Consider the following 22,914-nt stretch of genomic DNA (forward strand, 5'->3'; position numbering starts at 1 on the left):
ACAGCACGTGTTCGTCACTCCTCCACCTTTCCTGCATAAATAAGTTTTTTAAATGGCATTGGCAGTGAAATATGAAAATGTTGTACAATTTAATATGCACTCAAAAAAATAAACATTGTTTGTTACAGACAATTTTATTTTTTTGTTAACCTATTGGTAATGATAAATATGGACGCGTGTCAATAAATCACAATAAAGTGAAAAACTGAATTAAATGGTAAAATTCAAAAAGTCAAAGTCAAAAAGTGATGTAGATTCACGACATACAGAAAGTGAAAAATATATCAAGATCAGCATAATTTGGATGATTATTTACAACAGCCAATGACAAGAATTCTAATTATCTTTTACATAATATATTATATATACAATTTTATATATTTTATAATATAATCAATGTGAAAAAGTTATTGTTAAAAAAACAGTTGTGCAGAACTAAACTATTGAAGTCCGCAAGTTAAGTGGTTTGATGCTCCTCCCCTCTAACTGGCGTATTAACTGCGCCTCCTCTCTGGAATCGCTTATTGATGTTTGGAGCGTGCAGAAATGACGATGATATCCGTGCTGCTGCTGATGATCCTGGGAGCACTTTCAGGTAAGCTGTAAATAAACAAACACAATTTGTTTATGTTTAAGAAACCAGCATTTTATATAAAGTAATAAGAAGCGACATATATTCCAATTGTTCATCTTTTTATAATATGTATACAGTATACAGTGTCATGTTTGACCATTTAAAATGTTAAACATTATGAAATTATTCATGCATGTTCTCATATTAATACATTTGTATTATTCGTGTCCCATTTTACATATTTTGATGAAATTTAAGATTACATTCTGAATACATTTTAATGTTATCATTTTAATTGAAATGTTTGCGGTGATCAGATAAATAATGTTCTGTATTTTGAAATATTAATTCATTATAATGAATGTATTCTAATTTATGTTGTCCTGCATTTCTATTCAAATAATTAGTTATGAATTATTAATTAGATTATTGTCATCATCGTCGTTACAGTCTTATTGTTTGGATTTTAAATATTTGTTGTAACTGGATGATTGTGCAGTATTTTACGTTTTACTAATACTAGTCTAGAGTACTGTACAATATTAGATTGTTGGGAAATATTAATACATCATTATAATTATTAGTAGTATTGTTTGAAACAATGTAGACATTTATTGTTTATTATATTTATTGTGTATTGCTGTATTTCCTCTCAGGCTCAAGCCATGCGGCTGGCGTGCTGCCCGACAGCCTGCTGGCAATTGCTGGCGAAACGGTGACGTTCAGCACGACAGTGACTCCGCCCACGACACCGTTCCTGGTTATCACATGGAGCGTTAAGGATATCCATGGCGTCGTGACGAATATCATAGCCTCCACCAGCCCCAACACGACACTGCCACAATATCAGGACAGGATCACCCTCTTCCCTCACACGGGATCGCTGGAGCTCAGGAACGTGAGCCTGAGAGACGCTGGAGAATTCACGGTCACAATCATACCGAATGCCGAAGCTCAGCAGAGAGGGAACTGTAAACTGGACGTATATGGTATGATAATATACAATATGGTGCTGTATAAACGGATATTAGTTTATGATAGATTTTTTTTTTTTTAAGTGTACACACCCCTCTCTTTGCATGTTCGTTTTTTGTGATATAAAAAATACAAAAATAAAAGATTTAAATCACCACAATTTTTACATTTCTTCTTCCATTCATAGAACCAATCTCCGGCGTGGTTTTAATTCCAAGCGGCACAGACCTGTTGGAGTCCAACAATCCAGTGTCAATGTCCTGTGCCCTCACATCCGGTTCCAGATTGTCCTTCCGCTGGCTGAACGGCAGCGCCGAGATCACGGCCGGCGGCAGGGTGAAGATCACCGAGGGGGGCTCCAAGCTCACCTTAACCCGCGTGACCCGTTACGACCAGGGACCGTTCAGGTGTCACGTGTTCAACGTGATCAGTAATGGCACCAGCGACCCGGTCGACCTCTACATCAGCTGTGAGCTCGTCGAGATTACCCGTGTTGCTTTCCATCACCGTCGATAACCTTCTTCGAACCTGTTTTTTTTTTTTTTTTCTTCGCATGTCCCGCGATCTGCAGACGGCCCCGAAAACATCCGTTTGACCACATGGCCGTCACTGGAATACTACTTGGAAGGCTCCGACATCGACCTGTCCTGTTCTGTTGGATCGAGACCTCCCGCAGTGTTCCAGTGGTCCTTGAATGGAGACCCGTTGGCTGCTTCTGAACCGGAGCTCAGACTGCGCAACGTTCTCGACAGTCAGAGCGGGACCTACCGCTGTCAGGCCTTCAACAACAAAACAATGAAGTCCAAAAATCGCCGCTCGACTATCACTATATTGGGTATGTGTAACACAAAACGTGTTGCCTTGGTTACAGTACATTTTTTTTTAGTTTGCACGTTAATAAATTCTGAAAAAGAAACCCTAACGCCTAAATCGAATCTCTTTTGTCAACAGCACCGGTTTCCAAGGTGGAGGTGAAGACTAACAGCACAGAAATGTTGGAATACAGTGGACCCGTCACTCTGTCCTGTTCCTCAACTGGGACATCGCCCTCCTTCCGCTGGCTGAACGGCAGTTCTGAGGTTACAGAAAGCGAGAGAGTTCAGCTCACGGAGGGCGGCGCCAAGCTCACCGTCGTCAACGTGACCCGCTACGATCTGGGACCGTTTCGGTGTCACGTGTCAAACGTGATCAGCAACGGCACCAGTGATCCGGTGGTCCTGTCTGTTTACTGTGAGTCGCAAATCTTAATGTCATCCTGGGACTCTTAATGTTGTTGTGCCTATTGTTCTTCTCCGGGTTATCAAACCCCGCTCTTATCATTTGCTCACTTCATTTGCCCCACCAAGTCTGGGTTCTGAGGCTTCTTCCTTTAAGGCAGTTTTCTTTCGTATATATCATTGCTGTCAGGCACAAGCATCATATGTCCAAATATGGTCAATTTCCTGGTTTTCACAAATCAATACTATCAGTGTGTTCCCACATCGTCTGTTATTTGTACGCATTATTAACCAATGAAAGTGTTGAAAATAGCTTGAGAACAATTCTATAAGTGTTCTTAAACTCCGCCACCACTTCCCTTTCTCTGCGGTCAGTCAGTCACCATTATTTTGCCTCTTGATTGAAAGGCTGGATGTTTTTGGTTGGTTTGGTTTTTGGTTTATTGAACATATAAATGCAATACAAAATATGTAAGTAAAAGAAAGAAAATAAAAGTTAAGAAGGAAAAGAATTTTTAGTCAGAATTTACATGTTCAAAGGAAGTAGGAAGTACAAGAACATATCTAGTCCTACCCCCTATTACCTATATCATTATAATGTACACTAAGTTATTATATTTAATAATATATCATTAAAATGGGAAAAAAAACTAATGAAGAAAAAAAATGAATGAAAAATAGAACATGCACTTTTCTTAAATGCACATATATTTGTGTAAGTTGCAAACCCTCAAAGGTAAAATAAAGCAATATTTTTTTACGCAATAATCAGAGAATAGTTTAGATAGTTTGAGTATGTACGTGTTTGTTAAAAACAAATACCTCAGTGTAGAAGGATGTGATCAGCCATGAAGGTAACTTGTGCACTATTAAGCTATTTTGTCAGATCAGCGTTATATTTATTGCATCACTCATGGCTCTAAGACCTTTGAAAAAGAGTTTGGGGAAAATGACCAAAAAAAAAAAGTTATTTGCTTTTGGGAACTAGAGTATTTTAAACCTTTTTTTTGGTCAGGATTTCGACTTGATGTGGACGAATGAGGCTGCTGATGTTTGCTACCAATTTAACCAATGACAGTCTCATACATTCGCTATTTTTAAACCTATTAAATTAGCGATTGGGCACGATTTTCGGGTGGTGGAGTTATATTGATGTTCCAGTTTGGTTCTTGACCTGCTCAGTGTATAAAGTGCCTTGTGAAAACTTGTGAATTGGCACTATAGAAATAAGGTCGCCTTTCCAACATTGATCATGATGAGTGATTATTATCTTTTTCCCCCACAACAGTTGGACCCGAGAATATGAAACTGACGAGCTCGCCGTCCCAAGAAAGTTACGACGAAGGTTCCGACGTCGACCTCATCTGCTCGGTGGCCTCGGGCCCCCCGCCGCAATTCCGCTGGTTCCGAAACGGAGACCGCTTGTCCCACGCTGGGCCGCAGCTCAAGCTGGTGAATATGCATTTGCATCACAGTGGAAACTACAGCTGTCAGGTCCTTAATGACAAAACCGGGAGGAATGTAACATCGGAGCCCGTCGCTGTTTCCGTGAAAAGATGTAAGTTGGATCAAATTACACTGTGAATTTAAATTTGAGGCGAGTGCTGGTTCTCTTGCTCAAATATTTTTGTTTCTCCGGTTTTTAGCCGAAATCTCCAAGGTGGTGATCAGTGCCAGCAGCACGGACGTGGAAGAGCTCACCAACTGGGTCAGGCTCTCCTGCTCCTCGGCCGGATCGTTCCCCTCGTTTGTCTGGCGGAACGGCAGCTCCGAGCTGGCGGCCGGCGATCGAGTCCAGATCGACGGCAAAGGCGCCGTCCTCACCGTCCTGAACGTGAGCCGCTACGACGAGGGTCCCTACACGTGCCACGTCTTCAATAACTTCAGCAACGCCACCAGCCCGCCGCTCAAACTCGCCGTCAGCTGTGAGTCAAAACAAAAATGTTGGTGCTATTAACTCATTCGCTCGCAGCCATTTTACTGGATTTTGACTGATTTTGCAAGGTGCACCATAGCTATAAAAACGTGGAACCTACCAAAAGAAATACTATCTTCTATTATCTGGGGGGGGGAGTACATTTGTATTTGTTTGCATTTTGCAGCAGATAGCATTAGAATATAGCTAAGTTTCATCATTATTCACAAATCTAATTAGAATTGTGAGGATTAGAGTTTTTTCCAACAAAAAAAAGGAAAAAAAGAGCTTATTGCAAAATGGCCCTGGCTGCTCTCGTATACTCTGCTGCCACCTGATGGTCATTTTTTTGTAGTAACTACCATTGCTTTTTAAGCGACTTCTTCATGTCGGAAGCTGTATCAAAGCCTTCTCTATGCTCTAGCTGCTAGAGCATAGAGATAGATTTATACGTTTTTGTTTTTTATACTAGAGTCTAGTATAAAAAACAAAAACGTATAAACACGTTTTTGGGAGTGCAGGAGAAAGTATTAAAACACGTATTTATACGTTTTTGCGTTTGAATGAGTTAATGAGTTGTTTTCTTTTTGTATTTTGCCACAGATGGACCAGAAAGCGTTGATTTAAGGCTATTTCCGCCAGGGGAATACTTTGAAAAAGGATCCAACATCAGCCTGTCATGCTCGGCCGCATGCAGACCTCCTGCCCTGTTTCGGTGGTTCCTCAATGGAGTCTTGTTGTCCCGTTCAGGACCGGCGCTCAATCTGGTGAACGTTCGGGAGAACCAGAGCGGCAACTACAGCTGCCGGGCCTTGAACAGCAAAACTGCGAAATATCAAACGACACAGCCGTCGGCCATCTTTGTACAGTGTAAGTCGCGATATACCAGATCAGGAGTCTTTCAACATGGATGAATGGAAAACTATTTTCTTATGCTTCGGTATTAATACGCAAGCTTTGCTTTCGACATCAATCCACAGCTCCGGTTTCCGACGTGACCCTCAGCTCGAACCTCACAGTCATGTTTGAGTTCGGCTCCGCCACCATGTCCTGCTCGTCCTCTGGATCCGCGCTTTCCTTCCTGTGGCTGAACGGCAGCTCGGCGGTGACGGCCGGTCATCGAGTCCGTCTCACCGACGGAGGCGCCACGCTCACCGTCGTCAACGTGACGCGCTACGACCAGGGCCCGTTCAGCTGCAACGTGTCCAACGGCGTCAGTGGGCAACTCAGCCGCCCGCTGCATCTTTTCGTTCAGTGTGAGTTTGACTCAACTCAAGTTTTTTTTTTGAAACCTTTACTGAGCCGACACATTTTACATTTACAAAATGTTGCATAAAAATATACAGTGCAGCTTTGAATCGCCTTTTCTCATTGACATACATTGAAATTCTATTCACCATTCCAGCATTTCCCCCCCAAACAACACAACTTGTTGTTATGTGTACTTTAATAAGCAAAATTAGCGTTAAAAATAATTCAACTGTTTTTGCTGCATTACATCAATTAAAATGGTCATTGTGCTGCTCCTTCTGGTGTGCCCACATTGGCCACCAGGGGACAGGTATGCACAGACATTGAAACTCAACTCCTCTCACATCATCAGTACGGCACTGATTTTAGTTGATCATCGCAGAGGATAAAGAATATGAATGTCAGTACTGTTATGTCATCTTTCTACATGTGTTATGGCACCGTGACATAGATGCTATATAGCATTAGCATTAAGCTAGTAGACTGAAACACTAAGCTATGTGGTTGTTTTGAATACACAAATTTTTATTGTTTTATGTTGCATTTGACAGTAAAATTAATTTTGCTGCTCATTGTGATTATACAAGTATATTCTCTTTAAACGGATACTTGACTCATTGAACAATTTTCAGTAGTAAAAAGTTAATATTTTGTTTATATTTAATGTGGTAACTTCATTCTTTTTCGTGTATAATTAATACTTTTAAAAAGTAATTTTTCTACTTGCTGTCGACTGATGATGACATCACCTGTGCTGAGGAAGTAGGTAACGACCAATCATGGCTCACCTGTTTTCTGAATTTGGAAAGTAAACTGAGCCATGATACTTCCTCAGCACAGGTGATGTCATCATCAGTCGACAGCGAGTAGAAAAATTACTTTTTAAAAGTATTAATTATACACGAAAAATAATGAAGTTACCACATTAAATATAAACAAAATATTAACTTTTTACTACTGAAAATGGCTCAATGAGTCAAGTATCCCTTTAATTATAGATGACCACAGGTTAGCTGTTCATTTTCTTCTATTGGCAAAACGACTCTTAATAATAATCATGATAATCTGTTGCTGGACAGATGGGCCGGACAGCCTGACCATCGAGGGCCCCGACTCGGTTTACGTGGGCCGACACGCGACGCTCCTCTGCTCCGCCTCGTCCGTGCCGACGGCGAGATTCTCCTGGCTTTTTAACGGAAACCCCACCGGCGTGCGCGCGGCCGCGTACGTCATCGCTTCAAGCCAGCATCGGCACGCCGGCGAGTACGTCTGCACCGCCCGCAATGCCGTCACGGGGCAGAGCGCGACAGGAAGCCACCAGTTAGCCGTGTCGGGTACGTAAACGCACAAACCAAGTTCAGTTCCTTTTGGCATCGTCGGAAATTGAATTTGTATGTGTGGTAATTAACCATGGGCATGGAAAAAAATGTTACACCTGCTTGTTTTTTTTCACATTTGTTCATTTTAACTCTTTTACTGCCACACATTATCAAAAAAAAATGTTTCTACCTTATTCCATTCTTCAGTACTCACCATTTGAAAATAGGTAATTTGAGTGACATTGAGCGAAAATTGAAAACATAAGGAGAAAAGCTTTTTGTGGAAAGATACATTTTCTCCACAACAGTGAATTTGACACGAATATTTTTCGTTAAGTGACGGTTTGTGAATTAGGTTTAATGTGACAAAGGCTTTGATCATTCTCGTCATCCTTGAAAACGTTCGATTTCATCAGATTCCGGCATGTTGCATTGTAATTTCATACACCGGCAGGCCATTGAAAAGAGACACAATGCTGCCATCTGCTGGCCATAGTTAGTGGGTGTTTTTGATTCCACAACCCATTGACCAGGCAGCGCTGCACTTAGACGTTGCACTGCCCATTGATTAAAAACAAAAAAACAAAACAAAACATAGTTAACGTCATTTAACTTTTGTGGTGACATACATCGTGATTTTACTAATTGTTCTTAAACGTTTTTGGCTGTCAAAAGAATTAATGTGACTAACAGACAAAAGAAAACATGGGATGCCTAAAAACACAGTTTCTGCTCTATGATGCTATTTACGTAGCTATTTATGCAAGCAGGTTAGGTTATTATCAACAATGGCTACGTATCAGCAGTATATTTGCCCAAATGCAGCTTTATTAGTAACAACGTTCAGTTTCAGTTCAAAGTTCAGTTTTATTTAGCATACAAGTACAATAAATGTGGAAACATGGTAGTACTTTGAGAGTCTTTTGCATGATTTTACTATTTAGTATTTATTGTAAGCATTTTATGAGGTTGTGTAAAAAACACTGTTCTCATGAATTGAGAATTGTGTCTAAGGCGTAATTATTATGACTAACAAGCGGCCATTTTAATTTTTTATATTTTTTTTTGTTCCCCAGACATGTCCGACTGCTGGGCATCCATCGGGATCGCTGCAGCCGTCACGGCCGTGTGCTTAATCATCATCGCCGTCGCGATCGGGTTGATCGCGTTTGGTCTGAAAAGAAGGAAAAGGTGAATATCCTCATATTATTGCGCATAACAGAGACTTGATGACTTGATTTTGGATCAGATATCAAGACTCAAGACTGGAGACAGACAAAAAAATAAATAAATGAGTGCGGAGACCTTACTTTTTATTTCTTACAAAAAGAAAAAAAAAAACATTTGAAATTTGTTTTACCTTACAGACACAGTAGAATATACCCAACGCTGAAAAGAGGTTAGTATTCATATCTAATTTTGTGATTTTTTATTAATTTTTTTCTCGAAACACCAATCCAACAAAACTGTTTGCATTTCCATTAGGGAGAAAAAGTGTGCGAGTGAATCACTCGGACATGTACAAGATCTCAACTAGAGCGCCGAACGACCGTTCGGCGTCTGCCTTAGAATGTAAGTTCAACAATTTTGTCAGCAATGCAAACATTGATTAGAAATTTCTTTTATAACAGATTTTTTTGCTTTCTGCAGGAAATGAGGAGTACACAGTCCTCCACATATCAGAACTTTTTTTTTTTTTTTGTGTAATTATTATTTATACTCAACCACTCATTGTCCGCTAAGCTAGGTAGGCCGCCACAGCAGGAGGAACGTCTTCGTCAATCTCAATTTTATGCCTCCTCAGACCGCATTTACCACTGACGCAGGATAAACAGCACGTCTTCTACCGCTCCACTTTTAAAGGGAATAAAATCAGACGCTTTGATTGGCCATGATTGAAGTTGGCTGTGACCACGCCCACAGCGGCTTAGACCGACTTGCCTCTTGCAGATCCGCCGGAAAGTGATTTTCAGGATTTATCATGAAAATAGATCCTTTCGTGTTTTCCCCAAAGTCGATTACAATAAGGAAATTATACGACACAGGGAGGCATTTATGATATCATTACTTTTTTTTGCAAGAGTGTGTACAAAAATGTAAAATATTTTGACACAATACTTTCTTTTTTATGTAGATATTTGTGAATATATTCAACTTGTATTACCTGAAAATTATTGTACGTTGAGAATCTCATCTAATCGCTGATATCGAGTTGGCAATAAAATGATACTGTCATGTGTCTTCATTTTGAAGCGTGTATAGATTATGTATATCATATTTGCACAGGTTATTGCTTACACTTTATCTTCACCTCTATATCACAGTACGCGAGTTGCCTTTTAATCAGACAATAAAGACAAGTGGACAGTAAAAAATTGATTAGGTTGCATGTTCAAACCGTTCTTTATCTTTAAAGCGCATAAAGAAGTGGTGCTATTGATATGATTTTTCTTTTTATTAGCTTGGTTTGCAGGTTTTATTCACAGATAGTGGAAAATTTGTTTTGGTTTTATAAATCGTGACAGTGTAAAAAAATCCTGAAAGTTTTTTGTTTTGTTTTTGTTTTTTTTTGGTGGTAAATAATATGCAGAGCGGCGTCACTGAGGTCAGAATGTTGAATATTTTTACGAGGCTAGTTGTGCGCAAATAAACGGACTTTGTCTGCGATTGATAACAAGACGGCCGCCCCGCAAGCTCGTCTTGTCTGGCCGCCACATCAGCATGACTCCACCATATTAACGAGAGGATACTCTGACCCCGTCGTCGGTTCGGGTCTTATCGCTGTGTTACATTAATATTAAACTGATATTTCGACACGCATCAATAATTAAACTTCTGGGTTCAAGCAGATAAAATAAATTCTTATTTTCGTCACGATCCGTCAAAATCACATAGAATGTTGTCATAATCTCTAATAATAAACAACACATCACAAATGAAAAAAAAAACAACTAAATTTATTCCAATAATTACATTATAAAAATATAAATAACCACAAATGAAATCTGATGTCTATTTTTTTTAAATGAAATTATCATTCACTTAATGTGTTTGTTTTTACATTTTAATCTAATGTTGACTCTTTCATAATTTATATATATTTATTTATTTATTTATGTCTTTAGTAAATAAAGCAATACATGTATTAACAATCTATAACAGCCTGGCTACTGTTTTCACGACTCTCAGAAATGCGTCAACCAAGACAAATAAACGCCTCCCTAATATTCATGCCTCATATTTTGTGAGGAAAGTTGACGGTTCGTTTCAGTTTATAGACGTTAGAGAAAAGTAACTGAGCCCTTTGCTAACCCAAAAAAATTACCAAAAAAAAAAGAAGTTTGAAATTCATTGTACACATTATGTAAATACAATTAATCTGCATTTAACAAATGTACTGAGGTAGAATAAAAGAAAAGTTTATTCCACTAATATGCACATTTTGAGCATTTAATTCACTAATTCTTTGTGTACCACCAGAGGGAGCTTGCGTGCCACACTGTTCAAATCACTGGCCTAGTAGAAGTCAGCCAAAGTACAAGTCCTGGAATTTGCCCAAAAAGTCTGACTACCTTGTAAATTTCGAGCATGAATCCGAGACTTTTTTGTGTGTGTGTGTGTGTGTGTCCTGTCATAATAGACAAGACCACCGGTTTTCACTCAAAAAGCTGCTGGGGATTTATTTTCTGACTTTCAATACAAAATTTGTACGATTTCAATCGCAAAGAGACCCCCTAAAAAGATCTGTCGAGTTAGCACAGCAATGACTTAGACGGCCTAATGCAAATAAAAATCCTTTTATGACAAAATCACTTAATTGAAGCAGGTGCGACCCTGAAACTGTTGAGTCATTTTGCATTTGAGCTTGAGGACCGCGAACAACGGCGCATTGTTAGCCAGACTTGTAAAAACGCAACGTGTGTCATCTTTGAGCGCAGTTTCAACCACACATTTACGACCACCTGAAATTCCTTCCTTGAGTGTCTCCATCACGTCTTTTGATCGTCCTTCAGTCAAGGAACGAAACCAAACGGATGACTGCTGCCGGTCAAACACGAAAACATTCACTAAGAAGCTCGTAAAAAAGGATGCGCAAACACTCGCAAAGTTACTGAATGAAACGCGTCATCTCGTAGTCGTTGACTAAAAACACACAAAACAATGTGTCAGGCAGGGTTAGAATCGTTTGGGAGTTTTTCATTCATGGTTTTTATTTTGTTTTAATTTTTTATTTAGTCATTTGGTTTGAATTTGTTTTTAAAGCAGGTTTGTTGTTTTTTTATTTATTTTTTTTGTTTTTCCAAAAAGTATTTGTTTTGGTTTTTCTTAGTTTTAGCATTAGTTTTTTAAAATTTGGTTTTTTATTTCGTTTTAACTTAAAAAAAAAAAAAAGTCATTTACTGTTAGTTTGAATTTGTTTTTAGAGCAGGTTTGTTGGTTTTTATTTATTTGTTGTTGTTTTTTTAAAGTATTTGTTTTGGTTTTTGTTAGTTTTAGTATTAGTTTTATTTATTATGTTTTTTTTTTATTTTGTTTTAATGTTTTTTTTTTTTTTAAGTCATTTGCCGGTAATTTTTTAGAGCAGGTTTGTTGGTTTGTATATAATTTTTTGTTTTTTCGAAAAGTTTTTTTTTTTTTGTTAGTTTTAGTATTGTTTTTTATTATAATGGTTTTTATTTCTTTTTAACTTGTTTTTTTTCTTTCTTTTTTTTCTTTTTTTAAGTCATTTACCGGTAGTTTGAATTAGTTTTTAGAGCAGGTTTGTTGGGTTGTATTTCTTTTAGAACAGCTGCGCCCTGGACTGGTCGCCAGTCAGTTGCAAGTCACAGGTAGATAACCAACAACCATCCACACCTGTTGACTATTTCATGTCTCCAATGAACCTATCATGCACATGCGGAATGTATCCCAGGAGTCTTTCGACAAGAAGAGTGGGATACACCCATGATTGGTCGCCGGTCAGTTACAGATTTGCAGAGCCCGTGTAATTTAAACAAGCAGCAACCATTCGCACTCATGTTCACGCCTGAAGACGTTCTTCAATGTACCTAACGTATGTTTGGAATCTATCCCAGGTGTCTTTTGTATACCGATTGGTCGCCAGTCAATCAGGAACGTGAGAGGAAGCCCAGAGAAAACACATGCGAACTCCATAGTGGAATGTGCTTGCCATTAATGTGTGTGTGTTGTTTGACATGTCGTGCATTTCCACTCCCCACTAAATGGTGTCGTCTGTTTTTGTGAGAAGGGCGAGCTTGCCGCGCATAAAAGAGCAAGAAGAGAGCGGATCGTCCTGTTTGGGACTTGACGAGCGGTCATGGACGTCAGGCTGCTGTGGGTCGCCGTCGTCGTTCTCGTCTTGCTTCTAGCAGGTACGCGTCGCTTGATGCAAAAGCCTTCCTCCTTATTTGCAGTTTTGGGAACTAACAAACTACAAGTTCAAATAATTTATTATTGCACTGAAGTAGATTTTTTTTTTTTTTAGGTAAAATGATTCCTGTACTTTCTTCTCACTTTGTTAAAATAGACAGTTTTCAACCTTCAATATGCTCAAAAAATAAAATTAAAAAGACGTAAAGAGAGAGTAAAGTCTGCACTAATCATTTGGTATTAGAGTGTATTGGACTGTATTCACCTGAAAAAAACAAACAAAAAAAAACCTAAACCTAACCCAGGTTTTTTTGTAAGTAATTTCTTTTTCAATTTTTTTTTTTTTTTTTTTTTAATCTCTAATTTTAGTTTTTTTTCTTCTGCTTTTCAGAATATTTTTGTGGGGGAATGAATTATTCAGACGAATTTTACTTTTTTCAGTCAGAAAAATAGAAAATATTTAAAAAAAGAGAGAGAAATTAATTATTCCATATAGCTATTTTTTTCGAGGGGATTTATTCAGGATTTTTTTTTCCCACAGAAAAAATAGGGGAACAAAATCTTAAGTTTTTGTTAGCAATTTTTTTTTCAAAAATTTTTTTTTTTTCAATTTTATGATTTTTCTTCTGCTTTTCAGAATATTTTTGTGAGGGAAAGAATTATTCTGAAAAATTTGACTTTTTTTCAGAAAAATAGAAAATATTCCAAAAAAGAGAGAGAAATTAATTATTCCATATCGGTATTTTTTCTAGGGTGATTTATTCAGGATTTTTTTTTTTCCGCAGAAAAAAATAGGGGAACAAAATACTAAAAAGAAAAACAAAACAAAAAAAAAATACATTGAAAAACAGAATAAGAACAACTCAGAAGCTAAAATATATCTATAGGCTATATTTGGAAAAAAAAACAAAAACAAAACAAAGACCAACAATAAATTACTCAGAAAAAAAACAAAGTTGATTATTTTTAAAAGTAAATACAGAACACTTCTGTAATGTGAAACCGAAAAGTGGAAAAAAAAATATGATTGAATGTTTATAGCCACTTATATATGGCACCAAATCACTATTTTTTATTTATTTATTTATTTTTAATTAACAGCAGTGTTGGACACCTATTTTTAATTTTTATTTAAGGAAACCTTTTTTGTGCAAAGATATTTTAGATTTTAGATTGAATTTAAAAATAAATGTGTGTTTTGTAAAAGTAAAAAGAAACAAAACGTTTTATCTTCTATTTGACGCATCCCGGAGAAGAGAATCGTTATCAACCCTGTCAAAATTTAAAATCTTCTGTGACACATGCGCACCCGCAGCCAACAACGAGGCACTCTAAAACAGCGAAGGGAAATGCATTTTCAGGGTGTATGCAGGTTATAATAGTTTTGGATTTTGGAGGGTATTTTTTTGTGTGTTTATTTAAGTATCGGTACTTGTTTGTTTCAGGTTTGGGCACGGCCCAGAACGTGCTCCCGCCGGGCCCGTTGAGCGGCGCCGTGTCGGGCAGCGTGACCTTCGAAACCACCCTGCGGCCTCCGGAGCGCCCCTTCCTCTCCGTCAGCTGGTCCTTCAAAGGCGCCAACGTGATCACCTCCACCGTTGACGAGGACCTGCCCGGCGACGGTTACGCCTATCGGATCAGCCTGGACCGGACCACCGGCGGCCTGCAGCTCAGCAGGCTGACGGTGGGCGACAGCGGCGAGTACGTGCTCACCGTCATCCCGCAGGGGGACAGTCTGAAACAGGGCAAGATCCTGCTCCATGTTTACGGTGGGTGGGTTCGATGTTACGCAGAAAAAAAACGATATTTCCGTTGGTTTCAACCGCCCTAAAAACATCAGTTGGTGTGTTCCGCTCTAGTGCCGGTGTCAGGCGTGATGGTGCGAGGTCCCACCAGCGTCCTGATCGAAGACCAGCACTCGGCCAGCGTGACGTGCGAGGCCTCGGGCACCGTCAGCAACCGAATGTGGACCAAGGACGGCCTCCCCGTCCTCGCTGGCCCCACCGTCAGCTTGTCGGCGGACAACGTGACCGTCTCCATCGAACCCGTTCGCAGCTATGACGGCGGCGTCTACCGCTGTCGGGTCAGCAACCCCGTCAGCAACCTCACGGCGGAATTCAACCTCACCGTCAACTGTGAGTAACGTCCGACCTCCTCGTGCACCATTTTCATAATTTCTAGTTTCAAACCCTATTTTGAAACCCTAACCCGAGTTGGTAGTTTGCAACCTTAACTCATTGACTGGCAGCCATTTTGACTGTAGCAACCCCCTTTGCTTCCGGCTGTTTTACTGGATTTTGACTGATTTCGCAAGGCCCACAGAATATTGTGTTCTATTGCTATAAAAACATGGAACCTACCAAAAGAAAGATTCGAGTCTCTTCTTTCATCAGGAAAAAACGTATATTTGTATCTGTTTCCATTTTAGAGCAGTTAGCATTAGTATATAGCTAAGTTTCATCATTATTTTCTTGTTGCAACATGGCCCTGGCTGATCTCTTATACTCTGCTGCCACCTGATGGTCGTTTTTTGTAATAACTACCATTGCTTTTTAAGTGACTTCTTCATGTCAGAAGCCTCCTTTATGCGCTAGCATAAAAAAACAAACATATAAACGCTTTTTGGAGTACAGGACAAAGACTCTCATCTTTCATCAGGAAAAAAAAGAATATTGTATGTTTACGTTTTGTAGCAATTAGCATTAGAGAATATTGCTAAGTTTCATCATTGTTCACAATTTTATCAAAAACTGTAGGGAAAACAGCTTTGTTGCAACATTGCCCTGGTTGATCTCTTATACTCTGCTGCCACCTGGTGGCCGTTTTTGTAATAACTACCTTTGCCATTACCATTCTCTTATGTTCAGAGGCTGTATCGTAGGCTACTGTATGCTCTAGCTTAAAAAAAAAAACAAAAAAACAAAAAAAACAACGTATAAATACGTCTTTGGGAGCATGGTAATATTTATATAAAATGTATTTATGCATTTTTGGGAGCAAATTAGTTCATTTTAAAAGCATAACCTGAGTTTAAAACCTTATTTTGGAAGCCTAATCCTAGTTTCAATCCCTACTTTGCAAACATAATCCCAATAAAAAACTAAAACCGTTATTGAAACCGTATATCTAGTTTGAAATTTGAATTTAAACCCCTAACCCTAATTTACCCTACTTTGGTAGTTTGCAACCTTAATTTTAAATCATAACCTGAATTGAAAACCTTATCTTGGATTTAAATCCCTACTATGCAACCATAACCCCAATGTAAAAGCCCTACTTTGAAACCTTAACCCTAAATTGAAATTGTAGTCCGGAATTTAAAACTCTAATTTGAAACCCAAAACCAGGTTTAAAAAGCCGAATTTGAAAAGGCCATTTTGAAACCCCAACCCTAGTTCAAAACACCAATTTGAAACCCGAGCCTAAACATTTTAAGCTTGCCAATCCCTGGCATAGACGATAGGAGTTGTTCTTCTGACTTTGCGCAGTCGGGCCGCAGAACGTATCCATCGAGGGCCCTTCAGCGGCCCCGCCGGGCCGCATGGTGACGCTGCGGTGCTCGGCGTATTCGTTCCCTCCGGCCGAGTTCGGCTGGGACTTCAACGGCACCAGCGTCAACGGCTCGTCGTACGTGGTCCGGCGCCTGGACGAGCGAAGCGAAGGCAACTACACATGCACGGCCAGAAATGCGGTGACCCGGCGGGTGGAGTCCACCGTTCTTTACCTGAGAGGTACCAATGCACCTGGATCCACTTTTTGTCGAAAATATGAAATCTTGTTCCTTGACGTTTTCCCAATTTGTTTGCTGCCTTGCTGACGTCTCGAAGCGTCCTGCGTCGTCGCCCCACGCTGGTCGTTTTCAGCGCTGGTGATGGTGAGCGTGACGAGCCTCAGGTGGTTCATGTAACGTACTCGAAGATGACCAGGTATCGGCTGACCCGTTAATCGTCCGGCCAATTTAACATGAGCACTTTTCAAATTTCACCTTTATTGATGTTGATTTGTTTTTTCTTCTCTCAGAGGTCTATGCAAAGATTCACATTCTCTGATGACGGCGGAGCCTTATTAAAAAGACTTTGTGACAAGCGTTGCCATGGAGACACAATTAATGATGCACGCTTATTGTTTTAACACATTATTGAACAATAACAAACGAGACTATCGCCAAATATACTAACCTGAAACGTCACCCTTCAAGGGAGTGCGCCATCTACTGGGGACATGTGGTACTGCACCCAAACCACTAATTTCCACGTGGAGGACTTTATTTTTTCCCCCCCCACAACTTTTGAACCCAAGCCAAGTCAAGTCAAGTGAAGTCAGTCCTCAGGGTACACTATCCAGGCCGTTTTCCATGTCTCCATATTCCAAAGCAGGTGAGGATTTGTTATCAGGCTTCTCCAGAGCTTGCAGGTGAGCTGTCATTGGAACGACATGCGTTGGGAAAAGTGTTGGTCAACAACACAAACCACAGCACATCTGGATAGATTAAAAAAAAAAAAAAACGCCTTTCTATACATGAACATTTTTTTTTTTTTTTTTTTTAAATGCCATACTATACATAGTCACTACAAAAAACACCTGACTATACATGGTTGTTAAAATAAATAAATAAATAAAAAATGCCTGACTGGTCTTTTTCTTAAAAAAAAAAAAAAAAAAAAGCCTTACAATACATGGTCATTTTAAAAAAACACACAAAAAAAACGCTGTACTGTAAATCACCTTACTATACATGGGTGTTTTTTTTTATTTTTTTTTATTTATTTTTTTTAAACCTGTCCTATACAGTCATTACAAAAAACACCTGACTATAAATGGTTGTTAAAAAATAAAAACTTACTATTCATGGTCTTTTTTTTTTTTTCTTAAAAAAAAAAAAAAAAAAAAAAAAAAGCCTCACGATACATCCATCCATTCATTTTCTTCACCGCTTATTCCTCACAAGGGTCGCGGGGGGTGCTGGCGACTATCTCAGCTGGCTATGGGCAGTAGGCGGGGTACACCCTGAACTGGTTGCCAGCCAATCGCAGGGCACACAGAGACGAACAACCATCCACACTCACAAGCACATCAAGAGACAATTCGGAGCGCCCAATTAACCAGCCATGCATGTCTTTGGAATGTGGGAGGAGACCGGAGTACCCGGAGAAGACCCACGCGGGCACGGGGAGAACATGCAAACTCCACCCAGGAAGGGCGGAGCCTGGACTCGAACCAGAGTCCTCAGAACTGGGAGGCGGGCGTGCTAACCAGTCTTTCACCGTGCCGCCCTCTCACAATACATGGTCATTAACCCCCCCCCCCCCCCCCCCCCCCCCCCAAAAAAAAAAAACACCTTACTATACATGGCCGTTTTTTTTTGTTTGTTTTCTTCTTTTTTTTTTCAAAAAACAAAAAAATAAACAGCATACTATACATAGTCATTATAAAAGACACCTGACTATACATGGTTGTTAAAGAATAAATAAATTTTAAAAAGCCTTACTATTCATGGTTTCTTTGAATAAAAAAAAAAAACTTACATGGTGTTTTTTCTTTGAATTAAAAAAAAAAAAAAAGCCTTACTATTCATGGTGTTTTTTCTTTGAATTAAAAAAAAAAAAAAAAGCCTTACTATTCATGTTTTTTCTTTGAATTAAAAAAAAAAAAAAAAAAAAAACCTTTACCATACATGGTCATTTAAAAAAAAAAAATGACGTTTTTATTTTTTTTTTATTTTATTTTATTTTTATTTTTTATTTTTAAACAAAAAAAGAAAAGGCATACTATACATAGTCATTACAAAAAAAACACCTGACTATATATGGTTGTTAAAAAATAAATAAATAAATAATGCCTGACTATTCATGGTCTTTTTTTCTTAAGAAAAAAAAAAGCCTTACGATACATGGTCATTTAAAAAAAATAAAATAAACACCTTACTATACATGGCCGTTTTTATTTATTTATTTATTTATTTATTTTGTTTTTTAAACAAAAAAAGAAAAGGCATACTATACATAGTAATTACAAAAAAACACCTGACTATATATGGTTGTTAAAAAATAAAGAAATAAAATATGCCTGACTATTCATGATCTTTTTTCTAAAGAAAAAAAAAAGCCTTACGATACATGGTCATTTAAAAAAAAATCACCTTACTATACATGGCTTTTTTTTGTTTTGTTTTGTTTTTTAAATAAAAACAAAACAAAACGCTGTACTATACATAGTCATTACAAAAAAAACATCTGACTATACATGGCCGTTTTTTTTTTAAACAAAAAAAAAAAGGCATACAGTCATTAGAAAAAAACACCTGACTATATATGGTTGTTAAAAAATAAATAAATAAAAAATGCCTTACTATTCATGGTCTTTTTTTTCTTTAAAAAGCCTCAGATACATGGTCATTAAAAAAAAACAAAAAAACACCTTAATATACATGGCCGTTTTTATTTATTTTTTTATTTTTATTTTATTTTTTGTTTTGTTTTGTTTTTTAAACAAAAAAAGAAAAGGCATACTATACTACTATACATAGTCATTACAAAAAAACACCTGACTATAGATGGTTGTTAAAAAAATAAATAAAAAATGCCTTTCTATTCATGGTCTTTTTTTCTTAAAAAAAAAAAAAAAAAAAGCCTTACGATACATGGTCATTTAAAAAAACAAAACACCTTACTATACATGGCCGTTTTTTTTTTTAAACAAAAAAAGAAAAGGCATACTATACAGTCATTACAAAAAAAACACCTGACTATATATGGTTGTTAAAAAATAAATAAATAAAAAATGCCTTACTATTCATTGTCTTTTTTCTTTAAAAAAAAAAAAAAAGCCTTACGATACATGGTCATTAAAAAAAAAACACCTTACTATACATGGCCGTTTTTTTTTTTTAAACAAAAAAAGAAAAGGCATACGATACAGTCATTACAAAAAAACACCTGACTATATATGGTTGTTAAAAAATAAATAAATAAAAATGCCTTACTATTCATGGTCTTTTTTTCTTAAAAAAAAAAAAAAAAAACACCTTACTATACATGGCCGTTTTTTTTTTTTTTTGTTTTTTTTTAAACCTGTCCTATACATATCCATCATCCATCCATTTTCTTGACCGCTTATTCCTCACAAGGGTCGCGGGGGCTGCTGGCACCTATCTCAGCTGGCTCTGGGCAGTAGGCGGGGGACACCCTGGACTGGTTGCCAACCAATCGCAGGTCCTATACATAGTCATTACAAAAAACATCTGACTATACATGGGTGTTGGGAAAAAAAAACAAAAAAAAACCTTACTATACATGGCCGTTTGTTTTTTGTTTTGTTTTTTAATCTAAAAAAAACCCCCACTGCTGTACTATAAATAGTTGTTTTACGAGTTTAAAAACAAACAAAAAAGCCTTAGTTAGGATACATATGACCTGTTTTCCATGTTTCTCTCGACTAACACACCTGACACATGATCAGGATCGTTATCAGGCTTCTGCAAATCTTGCTGATGATCGCTGAAGGAGCCAGACATGGAAAACAGGCTGGATAGCGGCTCTCGACTGATGTATAGTAATTGCTTAAAAACAAACAAACAACAACAACAAAAGACCACGCGATTAGTAATTTATTTTCCTGTTTTCTGTCTGATTATTCATCGAAAATATAGATGTGCAATTTTAAAATGGCGCACTACTATGAATGGCCCAATCCCTTCTTGCTTGGGGCCCCTGGGGAATGTTGCTACTCGCCACTGCAGATTAATATAACAGAAATACATTTGCATGAAGTCAAGCTAAAATATAGTCTTGTAACACGACTTATTTAGTCCCCCCCCCCCCTCCTCATCCCCGACTGAGCCAAATGCCGCATGAGTTGTTCTTCCCGTCAAGCCTTTTTACACCAGCGATTTACACGCAGGGGCAACAAGCTGATTGGAAGCAAATGAAAAGCTTTGCATCACTGACCTGATTAGCTCGCTCGACACCTGCGGCTCATTTTGCCAGCCAGATAATTATTTAGCGGCGCTTTTCCCTCAGGGGGACGAGGAAGCTTAACGGCGGCCCAACCGGTGAGAAGAGGCTCGAAATAAACCTCAGTCGGTGACTTCACAAAAGTCCAAGAGTCATTCAACAGGATGTTGGTTGAATGTCGTCAAATGGAGATGAAAGGCTTTTCTATCTATCTATCTATCTATCTATCTATCTATCTATCTATCTGTCTATCTGTCTATCTATCCATCCATCCATCCATCCATCCATCCATCCATCCATCCATCCATCGTAAGTGTACCTAATGAAGTGCCCTCTCACCAGCAGCGTGTGGTTTGACTTCCGGCCACGAAGTTCTCCGCTTGGCCGCACAGTGTCGCTGTTGCACAAGTGGAAAGGACAAGAACGCGCGCGCACACGCCACTCAGCACTTGCGTGACTTCCTGTTTTTATTATTTTACATTAATTTGATTATATTACTATATAAAAAAAAAACACTGATTTTTGCTCCACCTCCAGAAAAAAACTCACTAAAACAAGAAGCAAAAACCTTTTGTAATAAATGATTTAAAAAAATATATATATTACGATTATCTGTATGACTTCCTGTTTTTGATCGCCGCTACAAACCATCACAACATGATTGTGCTTGTGTCATTTTATTCTGTAACAATGGCGGGCAAGTTGAGCCCTCCAATGTTGTGGCTCCTTTGCATCGTCACCCGGGGTGAGTTTTTTGTTTTGTTTTTGTTTTGACAATTATAGTAACCCTAACACTAAAACAAACAAATGCTAAACAAATAAAGATTTACCACAACTAACAGACATCTAACCTGCTCTAAAATGTAATTAAAAGTTGTTTTTTTTGTGAAAAAAATTCAAAACAAAAAAATCCCAAAGGATTACTGTATAATCGTGGTGTATTGTAGCCTATGACAATATTTTTTTTCTCGTCTTTCCCCCATCAGTTTGTTGTGAGTTCGATGTAAGCCTTCATGAAAAAGTAAACGTGTGCACAGGGCAAAACGTGACCCTGGTGTGTCTACCGCCGATTGATTACGTCGATTATGATTACTTGGACCTGGAGAAAACGCGCATCCTTTGGCGCATCAAGGGAACGACTCAAGATGAAGAATATCTCATCATGGGATTTGTGAGCGAGGAGACCGTCGTGAAGGTGAAGAGCAACATTGATTTTGCTGACCGGTTGACGGTGACACAAGAACGATTAGTTATCAAGGACGTGAGGGTGTCGGATGCCGGCAATTACACTTGCAACGTCAGAGGCTTGTTCGCTGAAACTACTGAGCTTGTTGTATACGGTGAGTGTTAACATGGCGGTTGCGGGGGGGGGGAATAAAGTCCAGTCACGTCCAAAGAAAGCATGTCTCTTTTCCAGATACCACGGAGGAAGTGGACGACGTGGAGATGACGTCATGGATGGACATCATGCCTCCTGCACGTATAATCGCTCTGGTCATCTTCCTGCTCATCATCGTGGTGATGGCGACCGCCACCTGCCTCAGCGTTCTCAAAATAAGGTCATACTTTTCAAATGATGATAATTCTGACATGTGGAGAGTTTAAAAAAAATAAAAAATAAAAAAAAGCAGAAGTGGCAAAGTGGCAACTTTGCTTTGTTTCCTCTTTTTTCTCTCTCAGGCGAAAGACATTTGAAGTCAAGTACAGCGTTGACTCAAGTGAGAAACGACAACATTCCTCCCAATATTTTGTAATGCGTGAGTTGAAAAAAAAAAAAAGCTTCTTCCACATACAGACGCCGCCGACTATGTCAACGTTGGTTGACAGCTGGTGAGGAACAAGCGAGAGGAAGAAGAGGACGGCAAATCTTGTTTTAAAATGATTTATTATTATTTATTCATGACTATTTTCATTACTATTGTTATTAATAATAGTACTATGTCTTATAATAATATTATCCTACTGACTACCAGCAATTCAAATTTGTCCTCTGTAGTGGACACATCATAGCTTTTTGCAGTATTTCTGTTAATTCACAAAGATTGGGGAATATCAAAATAAACATGATTGGACAATATATTTTTTCCCTGATAGTCAGGAGGATATTATGAACTAAAACCACAAAATTAAATCTAATAAAAAAAAGAATAAAATGATATAATTTTTTTTTCCACATTATTATTTGAGTTTTCTAATAAATAAATAACAATTGTCAATCTTTTTTTTTTTTTTTTTTTTTAATCAGAGATGCTGGATCTGTATGGGTAAATCTTTAGGAAAAAGTTCTTCAATGGAAGAATATGATAAAAAAAATACATGAATCATATTTTTTAAAATAATA

The 22,914-nt window shown here is 38.2% G+C and overlaps 3 protein-coding genes and 1 long non-coding RNA gene across 6 annotated transcripts; all 4 read left to right on the forward strand.

Moving 5' to 3' along the window:
* Positions 1–546: 546 nt before the first annotated feature.
* Positions 547–9,273, forward strand: LOC144022719 (cell adhesion molecule CEACAM5-like). The gene is made up of 14 exons (XM_077527749.1): positions 547–595; positions 1,231–1,563; positions 1,737–2,018; positions 2,121–2,384; positions 2,501–2,779; positions 4,055–4,324; positions 4,413–4,691; positions 5,285–5,551; positions 5,662–5,937; positions 7,012–7,266; positions 8,328–8,442; positions 8,619–8,650; positions 8,737–8,823; positions 8,902–9,273. Coding segments are annotated over exons 1-14 (2,790 nt in total). The 3' UTR covers positions 8,904–9,273.
* A 3,224-nt stretch (positions 9,274–12,497) lies between these two features.
* Positions 12,498–14,764, forward strand: LOC144022351 (cell adhesion molecule CEACAM21-like). The gene is made up of 3 exons (XM_077527081.1): positions 12,498–12,623; positions 14,067–14,390; positions 14,481–14,764. Exons 1-3 carry the CDS (start codon positions 12,569–12,571, stop codon positions 14,762–14,764), a joined length of 663 nt encoding a protein of 220 aa, XP_077383207.1. The 5' UTR covers positions 12,498–12,568.
* A 1,458-nt stretch (positions 14,765–16,222) lies between these two features.
* LOC144021877 (uncharacterized) lies at positions 16,223–17,076 on the forward strand. The gene is made up of 3 exons (XR_013284207.1): positions 16,223–16,352; positions 16,449–16,547; positions 16,642–17,076. It is a non-coding gene; the product is annotated as an uncharacterized LOC144021877 (long non-coding RNA).
* Positions 17,077–21,216: 4,140 nt separating this feature from the next.
* Positions 21,217–22,793, forward strand: LOC144022753 (uncharacterized). 3 transcript variants are annotated; one of them, XM_077527829.1, is made up of 5 exons: positions 21,217–21,318; positions 21,560–21,913; positions 21,991–22,132; positions 22,254–22,291; positions 22,369–22,793. In XM_077527829.1, exons 1-5 carry the CDS (start codon positions 21,231–21,233, stop codon positions 22,395–22,397), a joined length of 651 nt encoding a protein of 216 aa, XP_077383955.1. In that variant the 5' UTR covers positions 21,217–21,230; the 3' UTR covers positions 22,398–22,793. The 3 variants fall into 3 exon arrangements, with proteins under 3 accessions (XP_077383955.1, XP_077383953.1, XP_077383954.1); XM_077527827.1 differs by having other exon boundaries at positions 22,254–22,793; XM_077527828.1 differs by having other exon boundaries at positions 21,232–21,318; positions 21,611–21,913; positions 22,254–22,793.
* The last annotated feature ends 121 nt before the right edge of the window (positions 22,794–22,914 follow it).

Source organism: Festucalex cinctus, chromosome 7 (genome assembly GCF_051991245.1).
Source record: "Festucalex cinctus isolate MCC-2025b chromosome 7, RoL_Fcin_1.0, whole genome shotgun sequence".
NCBI lineage: Eukaryota > Metazoa > Chordata > Actinopteri > Syngnathiformes > Syngnathidae > Festucalex > Festucalex cinctus.